The sequence below is a fragment of the Bombina bombina genome, chromosome 4 (assembly GCF_027579735.1).
Source record: "Bombina bombina isolate aBomBom1 chromosome 4, aBomBom1.pri, whole genome shotgun sequence".
Lineage (NCBI taxonomy): Eukaryota > Metazoa > Chordata > Amphibia > Anura > Bombinatoridae > Bombina > Bombina bombina.
The window spans coordinates 916,424,466-916,442,685 of NC_069502.1; the positions used below are offsets into that span (position 1 = coordinate 916,424,466).

The following is an 18,220-nucleotide window of genomic DNA, read 5'->3' on the forward strand; positions in this document are numbered from 1 at the left end:
AACTTTCTAATTTACTCCTAATAGAAATTTTTATTCGTTCTCTTGCTATCTTTATTTGAAAAAGAAGGCATCTAAGCTATTTTTTTGGTTCAGACCTCTGGACAGCACTTGTTTATTGGTGGATGAATTTATCCACCAATCAGCAAGAACAACACAGGTTGTTCACCAAAAATGGGCCAGCATCTAAACTTACATTCTTGCATTTCAAATAAAGATTCCAAGAGAATGAAGAAAATTTGATAATAGGAGAAAATGAAAAGGTTGCTTAAAATTGCATGTTCTATCTGAATCAAGAAATAAAAAAAACTGGGTTCAGTATCCCTTTAAGCAACTGTTATTGCATCTCTCTCTGTTCCATTTGCACGTCTTATGCTAGAAATTTATATATACTGTATATATGTATATTCATAAAAGCCTTGTAACAATTGCAGTTGACATATTTCAGAGAAAAATCCTAGTACACGACGTCATTCAATGAAATATCAAATATTTTTATTTTCTTTATTGGTAGGTGCTAGCAGACCAATTTCAAGAGAAAAATCCACCAGCCATTGAACGCTTGAAAATCTTCTACTGCTCAAAGATGCCTCCTGTTTGGGACATTCAAGTAAGTAAAATTTCTTGAATGTTTTTTTTTTCTTGTAGATCTTCATGTTTAAATAACTGCCCTCACAAATTCAATAAAAAAATATAAACTGGCATTTATTGTAGTTTTTAACAGTTCAAATGTGTACATCATTTCTGTATTGTCACACACTTTACAAAAGAAATACGTTACTTCTTGGTTTAAGCACAACTCTAGTCACACATACTGGCATTTATGGTGGGAGCTTGCAGAGCAGGCTTACATGATTGAGACAAAAAGCAGAAATAGAGCCCAGCAACTTTATATTCTTTCTTTTGAGAGTGTGCCTGTCACAATGGAGTATCTGAATCCTCCAAAATTTGCAGTCGAAAAAATACCTCAAAAAATGCGACGTTTCAGACCTACATGGTCCTTAATCATGCAGTTATTGGAGAACCTGAGACCTCAAAAAATGCGACGTTTCAGACCTACATGGTCCTTAATCATGCAGTTATTGGAGAACCTGAGACCTCAAAAAATGCGACGATTCAGACCTACATGGTCCTTAATCATGATTAAGGACCATGTAGGTCTGAAATGTCACATTTTTTGAGGTTTTCAGGTTCTCCAATAAACCTTTCGCCTATTGAAGTTGTGGTGCTGTTGCATCTCTTTATTTTGGACTGTTACATGACTGAGTCTACACTAACAAATTCAAGAAGCTGTTTCTGCTAGGCATAGGCAAATCTTCGTATTTGGCTACTAAATGAATTACAAATATGGCAGCAGGCAACAGAATTCACCTTTTTTTTGTATTTGGAATTATTTGTGTAAAAGTGCAACTCAAAACTATCTGTTTTGCACTGATATTTGTGTGTTGCACTTTTACAGAGTTATTGAATTGTGCAGCACTATACAAATAAATGTTAATACACAATCAGGATCAGATTAATAAAAATGTTAAATCAACCAAACTAGTCTTAAAGGGACAGGAAAGAAAGGATTTTCTTTGATGTTTCGGATAGAACATACAATTTTGATTTACTTTCCAATTTTTTTCTATTATCAACTTTGCTTCATTCTATTGTTATCCTTTGCTGAAGGAACATTGGCAGCTAGCGGAACACATCTAGTTAGCTAATCACAAGAGACAAATGTGTGCAGGCACCATCAGCAGCTAGCTCCCACTATTGTAAGGATATGTGCGTATGGCTAGTTATTGCTACCATCGCTAGCGCTCACCGACTTTGAGGGCAATCTGGGGGCTCCCACCTACTCCACCCCGACAATCTGGCCTGTATAGTGACAGGCATCGCCGGGGCTTGACGTTTCGCATGGTGACATCACGCGCAAGGGCGTGATGACGTCACCACACAACTTTATTTAAAGTTTACAATGACATGTATAGTGAGCTAGCTCCCACTAATGTAGGATATGTGCATATTCTTTATAAACAAGGGATACCAAGAGAACAAAGCACATTTGAAAATAGAAGCACATTTAAAATTGTCTTAAAATGACATGCTCTATCGGAATCATGCAAGTTTAATTTTGACTTTCCTATCCCTTTAAGGGTTTAACTGGCATAGCTTCACCAACAGTAGCTGTGCTAGTACTGCATGCCTCACTTCCGAGGCATGCAGATATAGCGCAGTCCTGCAGACATCAGTTAGACCTACGCTATATCAGGCGGATGTTTGGGGGTATGTCGGTGGTCGTTAAGAAGGAAGAATCAAAAGTCCCACCAGATACAAATTTCTTCATGTGCAATCTCTTAACAGATTGCTTGCAAGACAATACAGATGATTAATGTTAGCTTAAACTCTATTTCTTTCCTATGGCATAGAGAGTCCACGACTTCATTCCAATTACTAGTGGGATATTCAACTCCTGGCCAGCAGGGGGAGGCAAAGAGCACCCCAGCAGAGCTGTTAAATGGACACTAAACCCAATTTTTTTCTTTCATGATTCAGATAGAGCATTTAATTTTAAGCGACTTTCTAATTTACTCCTATTATCAATTTTTCTTCAATCTCGTGCTATCTTTATTTAAAAAGCAGGAATGTGATGCATAGGAGCCGGCCCATTTTTGGTTGAGAACTTGGGTTATGCTTGCTTATTGGTGGGTAAATGTAAGCCTCCAATAAGCAAGCACACTCCATGTTGCTGAACCTAAAATAGGCTGGCTGCTAAGATTTGCATTCCTGTTTTTAAAATAAAGAGAACGAAGAAAAATTGATAATAGAAGTAAATTAGAAAGTTGATTAAAATGTAATGCTCTATCTCAATCATGAAAGAAAAAAAATTGGGTTCAGTGTCCCTTTAAGTGTCACTTCCCTTACCCATAATCCCCAGTCATTCTCTGTGCCTCTGTCAATGGAGGATGTGCAAAGATAATGTCTGAAGCTATTTAATCCTTTTATGGGTACTTTTCCCTGCAAGCAAGGATTGGGGTTATGCTGTGTCCATGCCAATCTCTTTAGTAAGAGTAATGGTGGCTATTAGCAGTTAGAAAGCAGCAAGGTTGTTTTTGATTGGTTACTCTGTTCTTTCTTTTTCTTTAGGTCCCTAATAGAAAGTGGAGTATCTTGTCACACCTAAGAAGCTGTTCCTGCCCGGCAGCTGGACCCACAAGTAAATTTCTTTGTCTTCTTGGTATTAAAGGGCAGCGCTTTGGAGGTTAATTCCTCTAGTGGATCTACCTTTGGGACAATTACCCTTATGGATGGGTTAACTTTTGGGCAGTTTTTGGCAGGCACTGGCATGTGTAACGTTAAGGTGTTAATCTTATTTACCATTATTAATTAGGAGAGGCTGGCTAAAGGGTTTATGGTTTAGATATGCTTTATTTAATTTTTATATTATGTGACAAAAATGTAATGCTCTTGTTCATCAGAGCATGTAAATTTAAACAGGCTTAATAGAATTAGATGCTGAGTGCATAACTTGTTATATTTGGTTGGTCAGAATCGCACACTTTTTCTATTACTCGGTTTCTTTCTTGCTCCGATCATGTGACTCTCTGCTCTTCCATTGTTGTCCTTGTACAAGTGGAGTAAGTTAGGCAGCGTAGCGATCACACTTTTACATCTGTGTTGGCTACTAGTCGGATCATCAGGATCTCTCATAGTTTGATAAGTGGATCTGAATCTAGAGAGTCTCCTTTGCAATTTTCTAGTGAGCTCCAGTTCTGGTGCAGTAAGACTCCTCAGCTAAGCTGAGGTATAGAGGAGTGAGGAAATCTTTGTTAAAACACTTTTCTCTTGTAAGATGTATCGAGTCCACGGATTCATACTTTACTTGTGGGATATTCTCCTTCCCAACAGGAAGTGGCAAAGAGAGCACACAGCAGAGCTGTCCATATAGCTCCTCCTCTAGCTCCACCCCCCAGTCATTCTCTTTGCCGGCTCTAAGCAATCGGAAGGGTAAAGTGAATGTGGTGTTAGAATTGTAGTTTTTATTTTCTACAAACAAGAGTTTGTTATTTTAAATGGTACCGGTGTGTACTATTTACTCTCTAGCAGAAAGGAGATGAAGATTTCTGCAGGGAGGAAGATGATTTTAGCATATTGTAACTAAAATCCACTGCTGTTCTCACACAGGACTGAGGAGTACAAGAGAACTTCAGTTGGGGGGAACGGTTTGCAGGTTAGGCTGCAATAAGGTATGTTCAGTCATTTATTTCTGGACAAGACTGTGATAATGCTAGAAAAGACTGTTAATATCCCCATGAGGGAAGGGTAAGCTGTATTCAGAGACTAAGTATGGAATTTCAAGCTTACATAACAGGGCTAGTTTATGCTGGTTAACACTACTTCAGGGCAAACGGTTTTTATTGAAAATATTGTTTCTTTCATGGAATTAGCAAGAGTCCATGAGCTAGTGACGTATGGGATATACATTCCTACCAGGAGGGGCAAAGTTTCCCAAACCTCAAAATGCCTACAAATACACCCCTCACCACACCCACAAATCAGTTTTACAAACTTTGCCTCCTATGGAGGTGGTGAAGTAAGTTTGTGCTAGATTCTACGTTGATATGCGCTCCGCAGCAGGTTGGAGCCCGGTTTTCCTCTCAGCGTGCAGTGAATGTCAGAGGGATGTGAGGAGAGTATTGCCTGTTTGAATTCAATGATCTCCTTCTACGGGGTCTATTTCATAGGTTCTCTGTTATCGGTCGTAGAGATTCATCTCTTACCTCCCTTTTCAGATCGACGATATACTCTTATATATATATACCATTAGCTCTGCTGATTTTCGTTTCAGTACTGGTTTGGCTTTCTACAAACATGTAGATGAGTGTCCTGGGGTAAGTAAGTCTTATTTTCTGTGACACTCTAAGCTATGGTTGGGCACTTTTTTAATAAAGTTCTAAATATATGTATTCAAACATTTATTTGCCTTGACTCAGGATGTTCAACATTCCTTATTTTCAGACAGTCAGTTTCATATTTGGGATTATGCACTTGAATCAATTTTTTTTTTCTTACCTTAAAAATTTGACTTTTTTCCCTGTGGGCTGTTAGGCTCGCGGGGGCTGAAAATGCTTCATTTTATTGCGTCATTCTTGGCGCAGACTTTTTTGGCGCAAAAAATCTTTTCTGTTTCCGGCGTCATACGTGTCGCCGGAAGTTGCGTCATTTAGGCGCCAAATAATGTGGGCGTCTTATTTGGCGCTAAAAAAAAATATGGGCGTCGCTTTTGTCTCCACATTATTTAAGTCTCATTTTTCTTTGCTTCTGGTTGCTAGAAGCTTGTTCCTTGGCATTTTTTCCCATTCCTGAAACTGTCATTTAAGGAATTTGATCAATTTTGCTTTATATGTTGTTTTCTCTCTTACATATTGCAAGATGTCTCACATTGCATCTGAGTCAGAAGATACTTCAGGAAAATCGCTGTCTGGTGCTGGAACTACCAAAGCTAAGTGTATCTGCTGTAAACTTTTGGTAGCTGTTCCTCCAGCTGTTGTTTGTATTAATTGTCATGACAAACTTGTTAATGCAGATAATATTTCCTTTAGTAATGTACCATTACCTGTTGCAGTTCCATCAACATCTAATGTTCAGAATGTTCCTGATAACATAAGAGATTTTGTTTCTGAATCCATCAAGAAGGCTATGTCTGTTATTCCTCCTTCTAGTAAACATAAAAAATCTTTTAAAACTTCTCTTTACACAGATGAATTTTTAAATGAACATCATCATTCTGATTCTAATGACTCTTCTGGTTCAGAGGATTCTGTCTCAGAGGTTGATGCTGATAAATCTTCATATTTATTTAAAATGGAATTTATTCGTTCTTTACTTAAAGAAGTACTAATTGCTTTAGAAATTGAGGATTCTGGTCCTCTTGATACTAAATCTAAACGTTTAGATAAGGTCTTTAAATCTCCTGTGGTTATTCCAGAAGTTTTTCCTGTTCCTGGTGCTATTTCTGAAGTAATTTCCAGAGAATGGAATAATTTGGGTAATTCATTTACTCCTTCTAAACGTTTTAAGCAATTATATCCTGTGACGTCTGACAGATTAGAATTTTGGGACAAAATCCCTAAAGTTGATGGGGCTATTTCTACCCTTGCTAAACGTACTACTATTCCTACGTCAGATGGTACTTCGTTTAAGGATCCTTTAGATAGGAAAATTGAATCCTTTCTAAGAAAAGCTTATCTGTGTTCAGGTAATCTTCTTAGACCTGCTATATCTTTGGCTGATGTTGCTGCAGCTTCAACTTTTTGGTTGGAAACTTTAGCGCAACAAGTAACAGATCATGATTCTCATAATATTATTCTTCTTCTTCAACATGCTAATAATTTTATCTGTGATGCCATTTTTGATATTATCAGAGTTGATGTCAGGTTTATGTCTCTAGCTATTTTAGCTAGAAGAGCTTTATGGCTTAAAACTTGGAATGCTGATATGTCTTCTAAATCGACTCTACTTTCCATTTCTTTCCAGGGTAACAAATTATTTGGTTCTCAGTTGGATTCTATTATCTCAACTGTTACTGGTGGGAAAGGAACTTTTTTACCACAGGATAAAAAATCTAAGGGTAAAAACAGGGCTAATAATCGTTTTCGTTCCTTTCGTTTCAACAAAGAACAAAAACCTGATCCTTCATCCTCAGGAGCAGGTTCAGTTTGGAAACCATCTCCAGTCTGGAATAAATCCAAGCCTTCTAGAAAAGCAAAGCCAGCTTCTAAGTCCACATGAAGGTGCGGCCCTCATTCCAGCTCAGCTGGTAGGGGGCAGGTTACGTTTTTTCAAAGAAATTTGGATCAATTCTGTTCACAATCTTTGGATTCAGAACATTGTTTCAGAAGGGTACAGAATTGGTTTCAAGATAAGACCTCCTGCAAAGAGATTTTTTCTTTCCCGTGTCCCAATAAATCCAGTAAAAGCTCAAGCATTTCTGAAATGTGTTTCAGATCTAGAGTTAGTTGGAGTAATTATGCCAGTTCCAGTTCTGGAACAGGGGCTGGGGTTTTATTCGAATCTCTTCATTGTACCAAAGAAGGAGAATTCCTTCAGACCAGTTCTGGATCTAAAAATATTGAATCGTTATGTAAGGATACCAACGTTCAAAATGGTAACTGTAAGGACTATCTTGCCTTTTGTTCAGCAAGGATATTATATGTCCACAATAGATTTACAGGATGCATATCTGCATATTCCGATTCATCCAGATCATTATCAGTTCCTGAGATTCTCTTTTCTGGACAAGCATTACCAGTTTGTGGCTCTGCCGTTTGGCCTAGCTACAGCTCCAAGAATTTTTACAAAGGTTCTCGGTGCCCTTCTGTCTGTAATCAGAGAACAGGGTATTGTGGTATTTCCTTATTTGGACGATATCTTGGTACTTGCTCAGTCTTTACATTTAGCAGAATCTCATACGAATCGACTTGTGTTGTTTCTTCAAGATCATGGTTGGAGGATCAATTCACTAAAAAGTTCATTGATTCCTCAGACAAGGGTAACCTTTCTGGGTTTCCAGATAGATTCAGTGTCCATGACTCTGTCTTTGACAGACAAGAGACGTCTAAAATTGATTTCAGCTTGTCGAAACCTTCAGTCACAATCATTCCCTTCGGTAGCCTTATGCATGGAAATTCTAGGTCTTATGACTGCTGCATCGGACGCGATCCCCCTTGCTCGTTTTCACATGCGACCTCTTCAGCTCTGTATGCTGAATTAATGGTGCAGGGATTACACAAAGATATCTCAATTAATATCTTTAAAACCGATTGTACGACACTCTCTAACATGGTGGACAGATCACCATCGTTTAATTCAGGGGGCTTCTTTTGTTCTTCCGACCTGGACTGTAATTTCAACAGATGCAAGTCTTACAGGTTGGGGAGCTGTGTGGGGATCTCTGACGGCACAAGGAATCTCAGGAGGTGAGATTACCGATCAATATTTTGGAACTCCGTGCAATTTTCAGAGCTCTTCAGTCTTGGCCTCTTCTGAAGAGAGAATCGTTCATTTGTTTTCAGACAGACAATGTCACAACTGTGGCATACATCAATCATCAAGGAGGGACTCACAGTCCTCTGGCTATGAAAGAAGTATCTCGAATTCTGGTTTGGGCGGAATCCAGCTCCTGTCTAATCTCTGCGGTTCATATCCCAGGTATAGACAATTGGGAAGCGGATTATCTGTCGCCAAACGTTGCATCCGGGCAAATGGTCTCTTCACCCAGAGGTATTTCTTCAGATTGTTCAAATGTGGGAACTTCCAGAAATAGATCTGATGGCGTCTCATCTAAACAAGAAACTTCCCAGGTATCTGTCCAGATCCCGGGATCCTCAGGCGGAAGCAGTGGATGCATTATCACTTCCTTGGAAGTATCATCCTGCCTATATCTTTCCGCCTCTAGTTCTTCTTCCAAGAGTAATCTCCAAGATTCTGAAGGAATGCTCGTTTGTTCTGCTGGTAGCTCCGGCATGGCCTCACAGGTTTTGGTATGCGGATCTTGTCCGGATGGCCTCTTGCCATCCGTGGACTCTTCCGCTAAGACCAGACCTTCTGTCGCAAGGTCCTTTTTTCCATCAAGATCTCAAATCCTTAAATTTAAAGGTATGGAGATTGAACGCTTGATTCTTAGTCAAAGAGGTTTCTCTGACTCTGTGATTAATACTATGTTACAGGCTCGTAAATCTGTATCTAGAGAGATATATTATAGAGTCTGGAAGACTTATATTTCTTGGTGTCTTTCTCATCATTTTTCTTGGCATTCTTTTAGAATTCCGAGAATTTTACAGTTTCTTCAGGATGGTTTAGATAAAGGTTTATCCGCAAATTCTTTGAAAGGACAAATCTCTGCTCTTTCTGTTCTTTTATACAGAAAGATTGCTAATCTTCCTGATATTCTTTTTTTTGTACAAGCTTTGGTTCGTATAAAACCTGTCATTAAGTCAATTTCTCCTCCTTGGAGTTTGAATTTGGTTCTGGGGGCTCTTCAAGCTCCTCCTTTTGAACCCATGCATTCATTGGACATTAAATTACTTTCTTGGAAAGTTTTGTTCCTTTTGGCGATCTCTTCTGCCAGAAGAGTCTCTGAATTATCTGCTCTTTCTTGCGAGTCTCCTTTTCTGATTTTTCATCAGGATAAGGCGGTGTTGCGAACTTCTTTTGAATTTTTACCTAAGGTTGTGAATTCCAACAACATTAGTAGAGAAAATGTGGTTCCCTCATTATGTCCTAATCCTAAGAATTCTAAGGAGAAATCGTTGCATTCTTTGGATGTTGTTAGAGCTTTGAAATATTATGTTGAAGTTACTAAGTCTTTCCGAAAGACTTCTAGTCTATTTGTTATATTTTCCGGTTCTAGAAAAGGCCAGAAAGCTTCTGCCATTTCTTTGGCATCTTGGTTGAAATCTTTAATTCATCATGCCTATGTCGAGTCGGGTAAAACTCCGCCTCAAAGGATTACAGCTCATTCTACTAGGTCAGTTTCTACTTCCTGGGCGTTTAGGAATGAAGCTTCGGTTGATCAGATTTGCAAAGCAGCAACTTGGTCCTCTTTGCATACTTTTACTAAATTCTACCATTTTGATGTATTTTCTTCTTCTGAAGCAGTTTTTGGTAGAAAAGTACTTCAGGCAGCGGTTTCAGTTTGAATCTTCTGTTTATGTTTTTCATTAAACTTTATTTTGGGTGTGGATTATTTTCAACAGGAATTGGCTGTCTTTATTTTATCTCTCCCTCTCTAGTGACTCTTGCGTGGAAAGATCCACATCTTGGGTAGTCATTATCCCATACGTCACTAGCTCATGGACTCTTGCTAATTACATGAAAGAAAACATAATTTATGTAAGAACTTACCTGATAAATTAATTTCTTTCATATTAGCAAGAGTCCATGAGGCCCGCCCTTTTTTGTGGTGGTTATGATTTTTTTGTATAAAGCACAATTATTCCAATTCCTTATTTTATATGCTTTCGCACTTTTTTCTTATCACCCCACTTCTTGGCTATTCGTTAAACTGATTTGTGGGTGTGGTGAGGGGTGTATTTGTAGGCATTTTGAGGTTTGGGAAACTTTGCCCCTCCTGGTAGGAATGTATATCCCATACGTCACTAGCTCATGGACTCTTGCTAATATGAAAGAAATAAATTTATCAGGTAAGTTCTTACATAAATTATGTTTTTTTGAGACACTTTAAAGGTTCCTTTGGGTTTCTTTCAGGGGTTGTTACCCACATGGCTATTACTAAAACACTTGGGAGTGTTTCTTTAGGCCTCACAAGCACCGGAGTGAGGTGGGAGGGGCCTAATTTCGCGCCTCAGATGCGCAGTTATATTGACTAGAAGTTCAGGCTGTTTTCACATGGAGGGTCCTGCTGCAGTTTGAGGGCCTATAAGAAGCTTTTTCCCCACAAATCTGTTTCCTAAGGGCAGGTAGGGCCACAGCAGAGCTGTGGCAAGGTGCTAAAGTTTTTTTAACCCTTGTTTTTTGGCTTCTGTCGATCCGGTTTGGGCATTAAGGGGTTAATCGTTTTTATTGCTAGTGGTGCAATCTTACTAATGCTTTAGGTACATACTGTAAAAATGTCGAAAAGTTTGCTGCATTTTTTCACTGTTTTGCAAAATTGTGTGCCTTTTTTATCTCTTAAAGGCACAGTAACGTTTTTTTCAAAGTGTGTTTTTACTTGATTAAAGTGATTTCCAAGCCTGTTTGTATTACTACTAGTCTGTTAAACATGTCTGACACCAAGGAAAATCCTTGTTCAATGTGTTGAGAAGCCATGGTGGAACCCCCTCTCAGAATGTGTCCCACTTGTACTGATATGTCTATACACTTTAAAGAACATATTGTTGCACTTAAAAATGTGGCCCAAGATGATTCTCAGACAGAAGGTAACGAGGTTAGCCCGTCAACCTCTCCCCAAGTGTCACAACCAGTTACGCCCGCTCAAGCGACGCCGAGCACCTCTAGTGCGTCTAACTCTTTTACCTTTCAAGACTTGGCGGCAGTTATGAATAATACCCTATCAGTGTTCTTATCTAAACTGCCCGTGTTACCTGAAAAGCGTGATAGCTCTGTTTTAAGAACAGATACTGAGCATTCTGACGCTTTAGTAGCCGTATCCGATATACCCTCACAACACTCTGAAGTGGGGGCAAGGGATGTGCTGTCTGAGGGAGAAATTTCGGATTCAGGAAAGGATTCTCCTCAGACAGATTCAGATACGTTGGCTTTTAAATTTAAACTAGAACACCTCCGCTTATTGCTCAGGGAGGTATTAGTTACTCTGGATGACTGCGACCCTATGGTGGTTCCAGAGAAATTGTGTAAAATGGACAAGTACCTAGAAGTTCCTGTTTACACTGATGTGTTCCCGGTCCCTAAGAGGATTGCGGATATTGTTACTAGGGAGTGGGATAGACCAGGTATTCCCTTCGTTCCCCCTCCTGTTTTTAAGAAGATGTTCCCCATATCTAACCCCATGCGGGACTCGTGGCAGACGGTCCCTAAGGTGGAGGGGGCTGTTTCTTCACTTGCTAAATGCACAACTATACCAATTGAAGACAGTTGTGCTTTTAAAGACCCTATGGATAAAAAATTAGAGGGTTTACTTAAGAAAAGTTTTGTTCAACAAGGTTTTCTTCTCCAACCTATTGCGTGCATTGTTTCTGTAACCACTGCAGCTGCTTTCTGGTTCGAGGCGCTGGAAGATGCGCTCCAGACGGAGACCTCATATGAGGACATTATGAACAGAATTAAGGATCTTAAGCTGGCTAATTCTTTTATCACAGATGCCGCTTTCCAACTAGCTAAGTTAGCGGCAAAGAACTCAGGTTTCGCAATTTTAGCGCGTAGGGCGCTATGGCTAAAGTCCTGGTCGGCCGATGTGTCGTCAAAATCCAAACTATTGAAGATCCCTTTCAAAGGAAAGACCCTCTTCGGGCCTGAATTGAAAGAGATTATTTCAGAAATCACTGGGGGAAAAAGCCATGCTCTCCCCCAGGACAAGTCCTTCAAGACAAAGAACAAACAAAATAATTTTAGTTCCTTTCGGAATTTCAGGAGCGGTCTCGCTTCATCCTCCCCTGCTGCAAAGCAAGAGGGTAACGCTTCACAACCCAGGGCAGCCTGGAAACCTTACCAGGACTGGAACAAGGGTAAACAGGCCAAGAAGCCTGCAGCTGCCTCCAAGACAGCATGATGGGGTAGTCCCAGATCCGGGACCGGATCTAGTAGGGGGCAGACTCTCTTCACTCAGGCCTGGGCAAGAGATGTACATGATCCCTGGCCTTAGAGATTGTATACCAGGGATATCTTCTAGAATTCAAGGACTCCCCTCCAAGGGGAAGGTTCCACATTTCTCGTCTGTCTACAGACCAAAGAAAGAGGCGTTCTTACGCTGTGTAGAAGACCTACATACAATGAGAGTGATCCACCCAGTTCCAATTGCGGAACAAGGGCTGGGTTTTTACTCAAACCTGTTTGTGGTTCCAAAGAAAGAAGGAATTTTCAGACCAATCCTGGATCTCAAAATTCTAAACAAATTCCTCAGAGTCCCATCATTCAAGATTGAGACCATTCGGACAATCTTACCAATGATCCAGGAGGGTCAATATATGACCACCGTGAATTTAAAGGATGCGTATCTGCACATTCCTATCCACAAAGATCATCACCAGTTTCTCAGGTTTGCCTTTCTGGACAAGCATTACCAGTTTGTGGCTCTTCCTTTTGGGTTGGCCACTGCTCCCAGAATTTTCACAAAGGTGCTAGAGTCCCTCCTGGCGGTTCTAAGACCACGGGGCATAGCAGTGGCGCCTTATCTAGACGACATCCTAATTCAGGCGTCGACTTTCCAAAGAGCCAAGTCTCACACGGAAATCGTATTGGCCTTTCTGAGGTCTCACGGTTGGAAGGTGAATATCAAAAAGAGTTCTCTCTCCCCCCTCACAAGAGTTTCCTTCCTAGGAACACTGATAGACTCGGTAGATATGAAAATATTTCTGACGGAGGTCAGAAAGTTAAAACTCTTGACCACTTGCCGAGTCCTTCATTCCATTCCTCGGCCATCTGTAGCTCAGTGCATGGAGACAATCGGACTAATGGTAGCGGCAATGGACATAGTCCCTTTTGCACGGATACACCTCAGACCACTGCAACTATGCATGCTCAAACAGTGGAATGGGGATTATGCAGATTTGTCTCCTCAAATACAGCTGGACCAGGGGACCAGAGATTCTCTTCTCTGGTGGTTGTCTCAGGATCACCTGTCTCAGGGAATGTGTTTCCACAGACCAGAGTGGATCATCGTAACGACCGACGCCAGTCTGTTGGGCTGGGGTGTAGTCTGGGACTCCCTGAAAGCTCAGGGCTTATGGTCTTGGGAAGAAGCTCTTCTCCCGATAAACATTCTGGAACTGAGGGCGATATTCAACGCGCTTCAGGCATGGCCTCAGCTAGCTGCGGCCAAATTCATCGGATTTCAGTCGGACAACATCACGACTGTAGCTTACGTCAATCATCAAGGGGGAACAAGGAGTTCCCTAGCAATGATGGAGGTAACCAAAATAATCAGGTGGGCGGAGGATCACTCCTGCCATCTCTCAGCAATTCACATCCCAGGAGTAGACAACTGGGAGGCGGATTTTCTAAGTCATCAGACTTTTCACCCGGGGGAGTGGGAACTCCACCCGGAGGTATTTGCCCAGCTGACTCAGCTATGGGGCACTCCAGAATTGGATCTGATGGCGTCTCGTCAGAACACCAAACTTCCTCTTTATGGGTCCAGGTCCCGGGATCCCCAGGTGGTGCTGATAGATGCTCTAGCAGCGCCTTGGTCCTTCAATCTGGCCTATGTTTTTCCACCGTTTCCTCTCCTCCCTCGTCTGGTTTCCAGAATCAAGCAGGAGAGGGCTTTGGTGGTTCTGATAGCGCCTGCGTGGCCACGCAGGACCTGTTATGCAGACCTAGTGGACATGTCATCTGTCCCACCATGGACACTACCAGTGAGGCAGGACCTTCTAATACAAGGTCCTTTCAAGCATCCAAATCGAATTTCTCTGCGTCTGACTGGAGATTCAACGCCTAATTCTATCAAAGCGTGGTTTCTCTGAGTCGGTTATAGATACCCTGATTCAGGCTAGAAAGCCTGTCACCAGGAAAATCTACCATAAGATTTGGCGAAAATATATTTTTTGGTGTGAATCCAAAGGTTACTCATGGAGTAAGATTAGGATTCCCAGGATATTGTCCTTTATCCAAGAAGGATTGGAGAAAGGATTATCAGCTAGTTCCTTAAAAGGACAGATATCTGCTTTGTCTATTCTTGTACCAGACGTTCAAACGTTTAGTCAGGCTTTAGTCAGAATCAAGCCTGTTTATAGACCTGTGGCTTCGCCATGGAATCTGAATTTAGTTCTTTCAGTTCTGCAAGGGGTTCCGTTTGAACCTTTACATTCCATAGATATTAAGCTTTTATCTTGGAAAGTTTTGTTTTTGGTAGCTATCTCTTCTGCTCGAAGAGTTTCAGAGTTATCTGCTTTACAGTGTGATTCACCTTACCTGGTTTTCCATGCAGATAAGGTAGTTTTGCGTACCAAACCCGGTTTTCTTCCTAAGGTTGTGTCTAATAAGAATATTAACCAGGAAATTGTTGTTCCTTCTCTGTGTCCTAATCCGTCTTCGAAGAAGGAACGTCTGTTACACAATCTTGATGTGGTTCGTGCTTTAAAGTTTTATTTACAAGCAACTAAGGATTTCAGACAAACATCTTCCTTGTTTGTTATCTATTCTGGTAAGAGGAGAGGTCAGAAGGCGACTGCTACCTCTCTTTCCTTTTGGCTGAACAGCATCATCCGTTTGGCCTATGAGACTGCTGGCCAGCAGCCTCCAGAAACAATTACTGCTCATTCTACCAGAGCAGTGGCTTCCACATGGGCTTTTAAAAATGAGGCTTCTGTTGAACAGATTTGTAAGGCAGCGACTTGGTCTTCGCTGCATACTTTTTCCAAATTTTACAAATTCGATACTTTTGCTTCTTCTGAGGCTATTTTTGGGAGAAAGGTTTTACAAGCAGTGGTGCCTTCCGTTTAAGGTACCTGTCTTGTTCCCTCCCTTCATCCGTGTCCTAAAGCTTTGGTATTGGTATCCCACAAGTAAAGGATGAATCTGTGGAGTCGATAAATCTTACAAGAGAAAACAGAATTTATGCTTACCTGATAAATTACTTTCTCTTGTGATGTATCGAGTCCACGGCCCGCCCTGGCTATTAAGTCAGGTAGTGTTTTTGTTTAAACTACAGTCACCACTGCACCCTATGGTTTCTCCTTTTTCTTCCTATCCTTCGGTGGAATGACTGGGGGGTGGAGCTAGAGGGGGAGCTATATGGACAGCTCTGCTGTGTGCTCTCTTTGCCACTTCCTGTTGGGAAGGAGAATATCCCACAAGTAAAGGATGAATCTGTGGACTCGATACATCACAAGAGAAAGTAATTTATCAGGTAAGCATAAATTCTGTTTTTTCCTTTTTGCTGCAAACAGTGACTTTTTTATATACCGTATTGGTGATGTTAAAATGTTATATATTTATTAATTTGGGAATCAGCTCTGTTATTATGGACCAAAATACATCTATTTCCTTTGACAAATGTTTGCTTTGTCTGGAGGCTCAAGTTGTACCCCTTGTGCAATTCTGCGCCACTTGCTTATCTAAGACCTTAAAATGTAAAGACAAATTACTCCCTTCTGAGCCATATGTCTTTCAGAACAATGCTGTTCAGGATATGCTTCAGCTTTTCTCCTCAGATGTCCCAAGCTATGGTAGTTTCATATGCAGTGCCCTGCGGTTCCTTTCAACCTTCTGGGGGGGGGGTTTATTTACCAGGAGATTTTGCTGCGCAGATAACTTCTGTGGTGTCTGCAGATTTATCTGCTTTCCCTACTTCGGGTAAGCGTAAGAGGAAATCTAAACATATTTCTGCTAGTAAGGTTTCTGACCCTTCTAAATCTGCTCTGGTCAGCCTTTCTCAAATGTCTGAAGGTAGCTTCTGAAAGTGAAATTTCAGACTCTGACATGATGGGCGAAAATTCTTCAGAAACGGAAGAAGTTAATTTCAGATTTAATCTTGAACATCTCCGGTTGCTTCTGAAGAAGGTTCTAGCTATTTTGGATGACTCCAAACCTTCAGTTGCTGTCAACCCTAAAAAGTCTACTAAACTTAATAGAGTTTATGATTCTCCCTCATCTGTGGATGTTTTTCTTGTTCCAGACCTGATGACTGAAATTATAGTTCAGGAATGGGATAAACCAGGGGTTCATTTTTCCCCTTCCACTGTTTTTAAAAAGATGTTTCCTGTTGCTGACTCCATTCGTGACTCATGGCGCACTGTGCCTAAAGTAGAAGGAGTACTAGTAATATAGTCCAGCACAGAGCACAATCCAAAAGAGGGATCCTTGGAGTGACTGCCACACTCAATAATAATAATCCAAGTAGTAATAAGGACGACTCCTCTGTAGTTAAAATCCAAATTTATTAGGCATACAGGATCAGACAAAAGACCACAATGTTTCAGGGTCAATACATGATTAAGGGGTATTGACCCCGAAACGTTGTGGTCTTTTGTCTGATCCTGTATGCCTAATAAATTTGGATTTTAACTACAGAGGAGTCGTCCTTATTACTACCTAAAGTAGAAGGAGCTATCTCTACTCTAGCTAAAATAACTACCATTCCTATAGAGGATAGTTGTTCCTTTAAGGATCCCATGGATAGTAAGCTAAAGGCTTACTTAAAAAAGATGTACATCCATCAAGGATTACAGTGGAAACCTGCGGCAAGTATTGCTATGGTTGCGGGAGCAGCATCTTATTGGTGCGATGCCTTGTCTGATCTGATATCAGAAGAGACTACGATAGCGGAGATTCAAGATAGGATCAAAACTCTTAAACTGGCCAATACCTTTATCTGCGATGCTAGCATGTAGGTAATTAGACTGGGAGCTAAGATGTCTAGCTTCACTGTTATAGCTCGCAGAGCTCTGTGGTTAAAATCCTGGTCGGCTGATGTAACTTCAATTTTTTTTGTCTTTACCTTATAAGGTAAAACTTTATTTGGTCCTGGTCTGGCAGAAATCATTTCTGAAATTACAGCTGGAAAGGGATCTTTCCTACCTCAGGACAAGAAGAATAGACCTAAGGCTCGCCAGAATTCTAATTTTCACTTCTTTCGTAACTTTAAAGGACCAAAGTCTTCCTCCTCTTCTTCCAAACCAGAGCAATCAAAGACCTCTTTGAGGTCCAGTCAGCCTTGGAATAAGGGGAAGCAAAACAAGAAACCTTCCACTGATTCTAAATCAGCATGAAGGGCCTGCCCCCGATCCAATGTTGGTTCACGTGGGGGGCACTTTCTCTTTTTCAGCAATCTTGAATACGCAATGTCCCAGATCCATGGGCTGTGGGCTGTGGACATAGGATCCCGGAGTTACAGAATAGGATTCAAGTCTTGACCTCCAAGGGGCAGATTTCTCCTGTCAAGACTATCCACAAAGCAAGTAAAGAGGGAGGCCTTCTTAAACTGCGTAGAGGAACTATCCTCCCTGGCAGTAATTGTTCCAGTTCCTGTAGAGGAACAGGGACAAGGATTCCATTCAAATCTCTTTGTGGTTCGCATAAAGGAGGGAAATTTCCGTCCCATTATAGACCTAAAGTGCCTCAACAAATTCTTCAGGGTATCGTCCTTCAAGATGGAAACTACCATAGACCTGAAGGATGCATATCTACATGTTCCCATTCACAGGGATCACCAGTTTCTAAGGTTTGCCTGTCTGGACAAGCATTTCCAATTTGTTTGTTTGCATGCTCAATTAATGGAACGGAGACCATTCAGATCTCTTGCAGAGGATAGATCTGGATCCCCTAACAAGAGACTGTCTCTTGTGGTGGATTTCACAGGAACATCTGTCTCTAGGCACTTGCTCCCTGACACCTTCTTGGGTTATTGTGACTACGAACGCAAGCCTGTTAGGCAGGGGAACAGTTTGAGGCTCTCTAAAAGCTCAGGGCCTTGAGAGCAATCGGGAGTTGAGAGCAATCTTCAATGCCTTGACAGCGTGGCCTCATTTATCTTTAGTCCGGTTTATCAGATTCCAGTCGAACAACATCACCTCAGTGGCTTACATCAACCACCAGTTGG

At 41.0% G+C, this 18,220-nt stretch overlaps 1 protein-coding gene across 1 annotated transcript in view; it reads left to right on the top strand.

Moving 5' to 3' along the window:
* The window catches only part of TTC27 (tetratricopeptide repeat domain 27), a 1,013,239-nt gene that overhangs the window by 810,338 nt on the left and 184,681 nt on the right, over positions 1-18,220 (top strand). Inside the window, exon 12 of the mRNA XM_053711856.1 lies at positions 512-607. Coding sequence (XP_053567831.1) covers positions 512-607 — 96 coding nt within the window. The remainder of the gene's footprint in view (positions 1-511; positions 608-18,220) is intronic.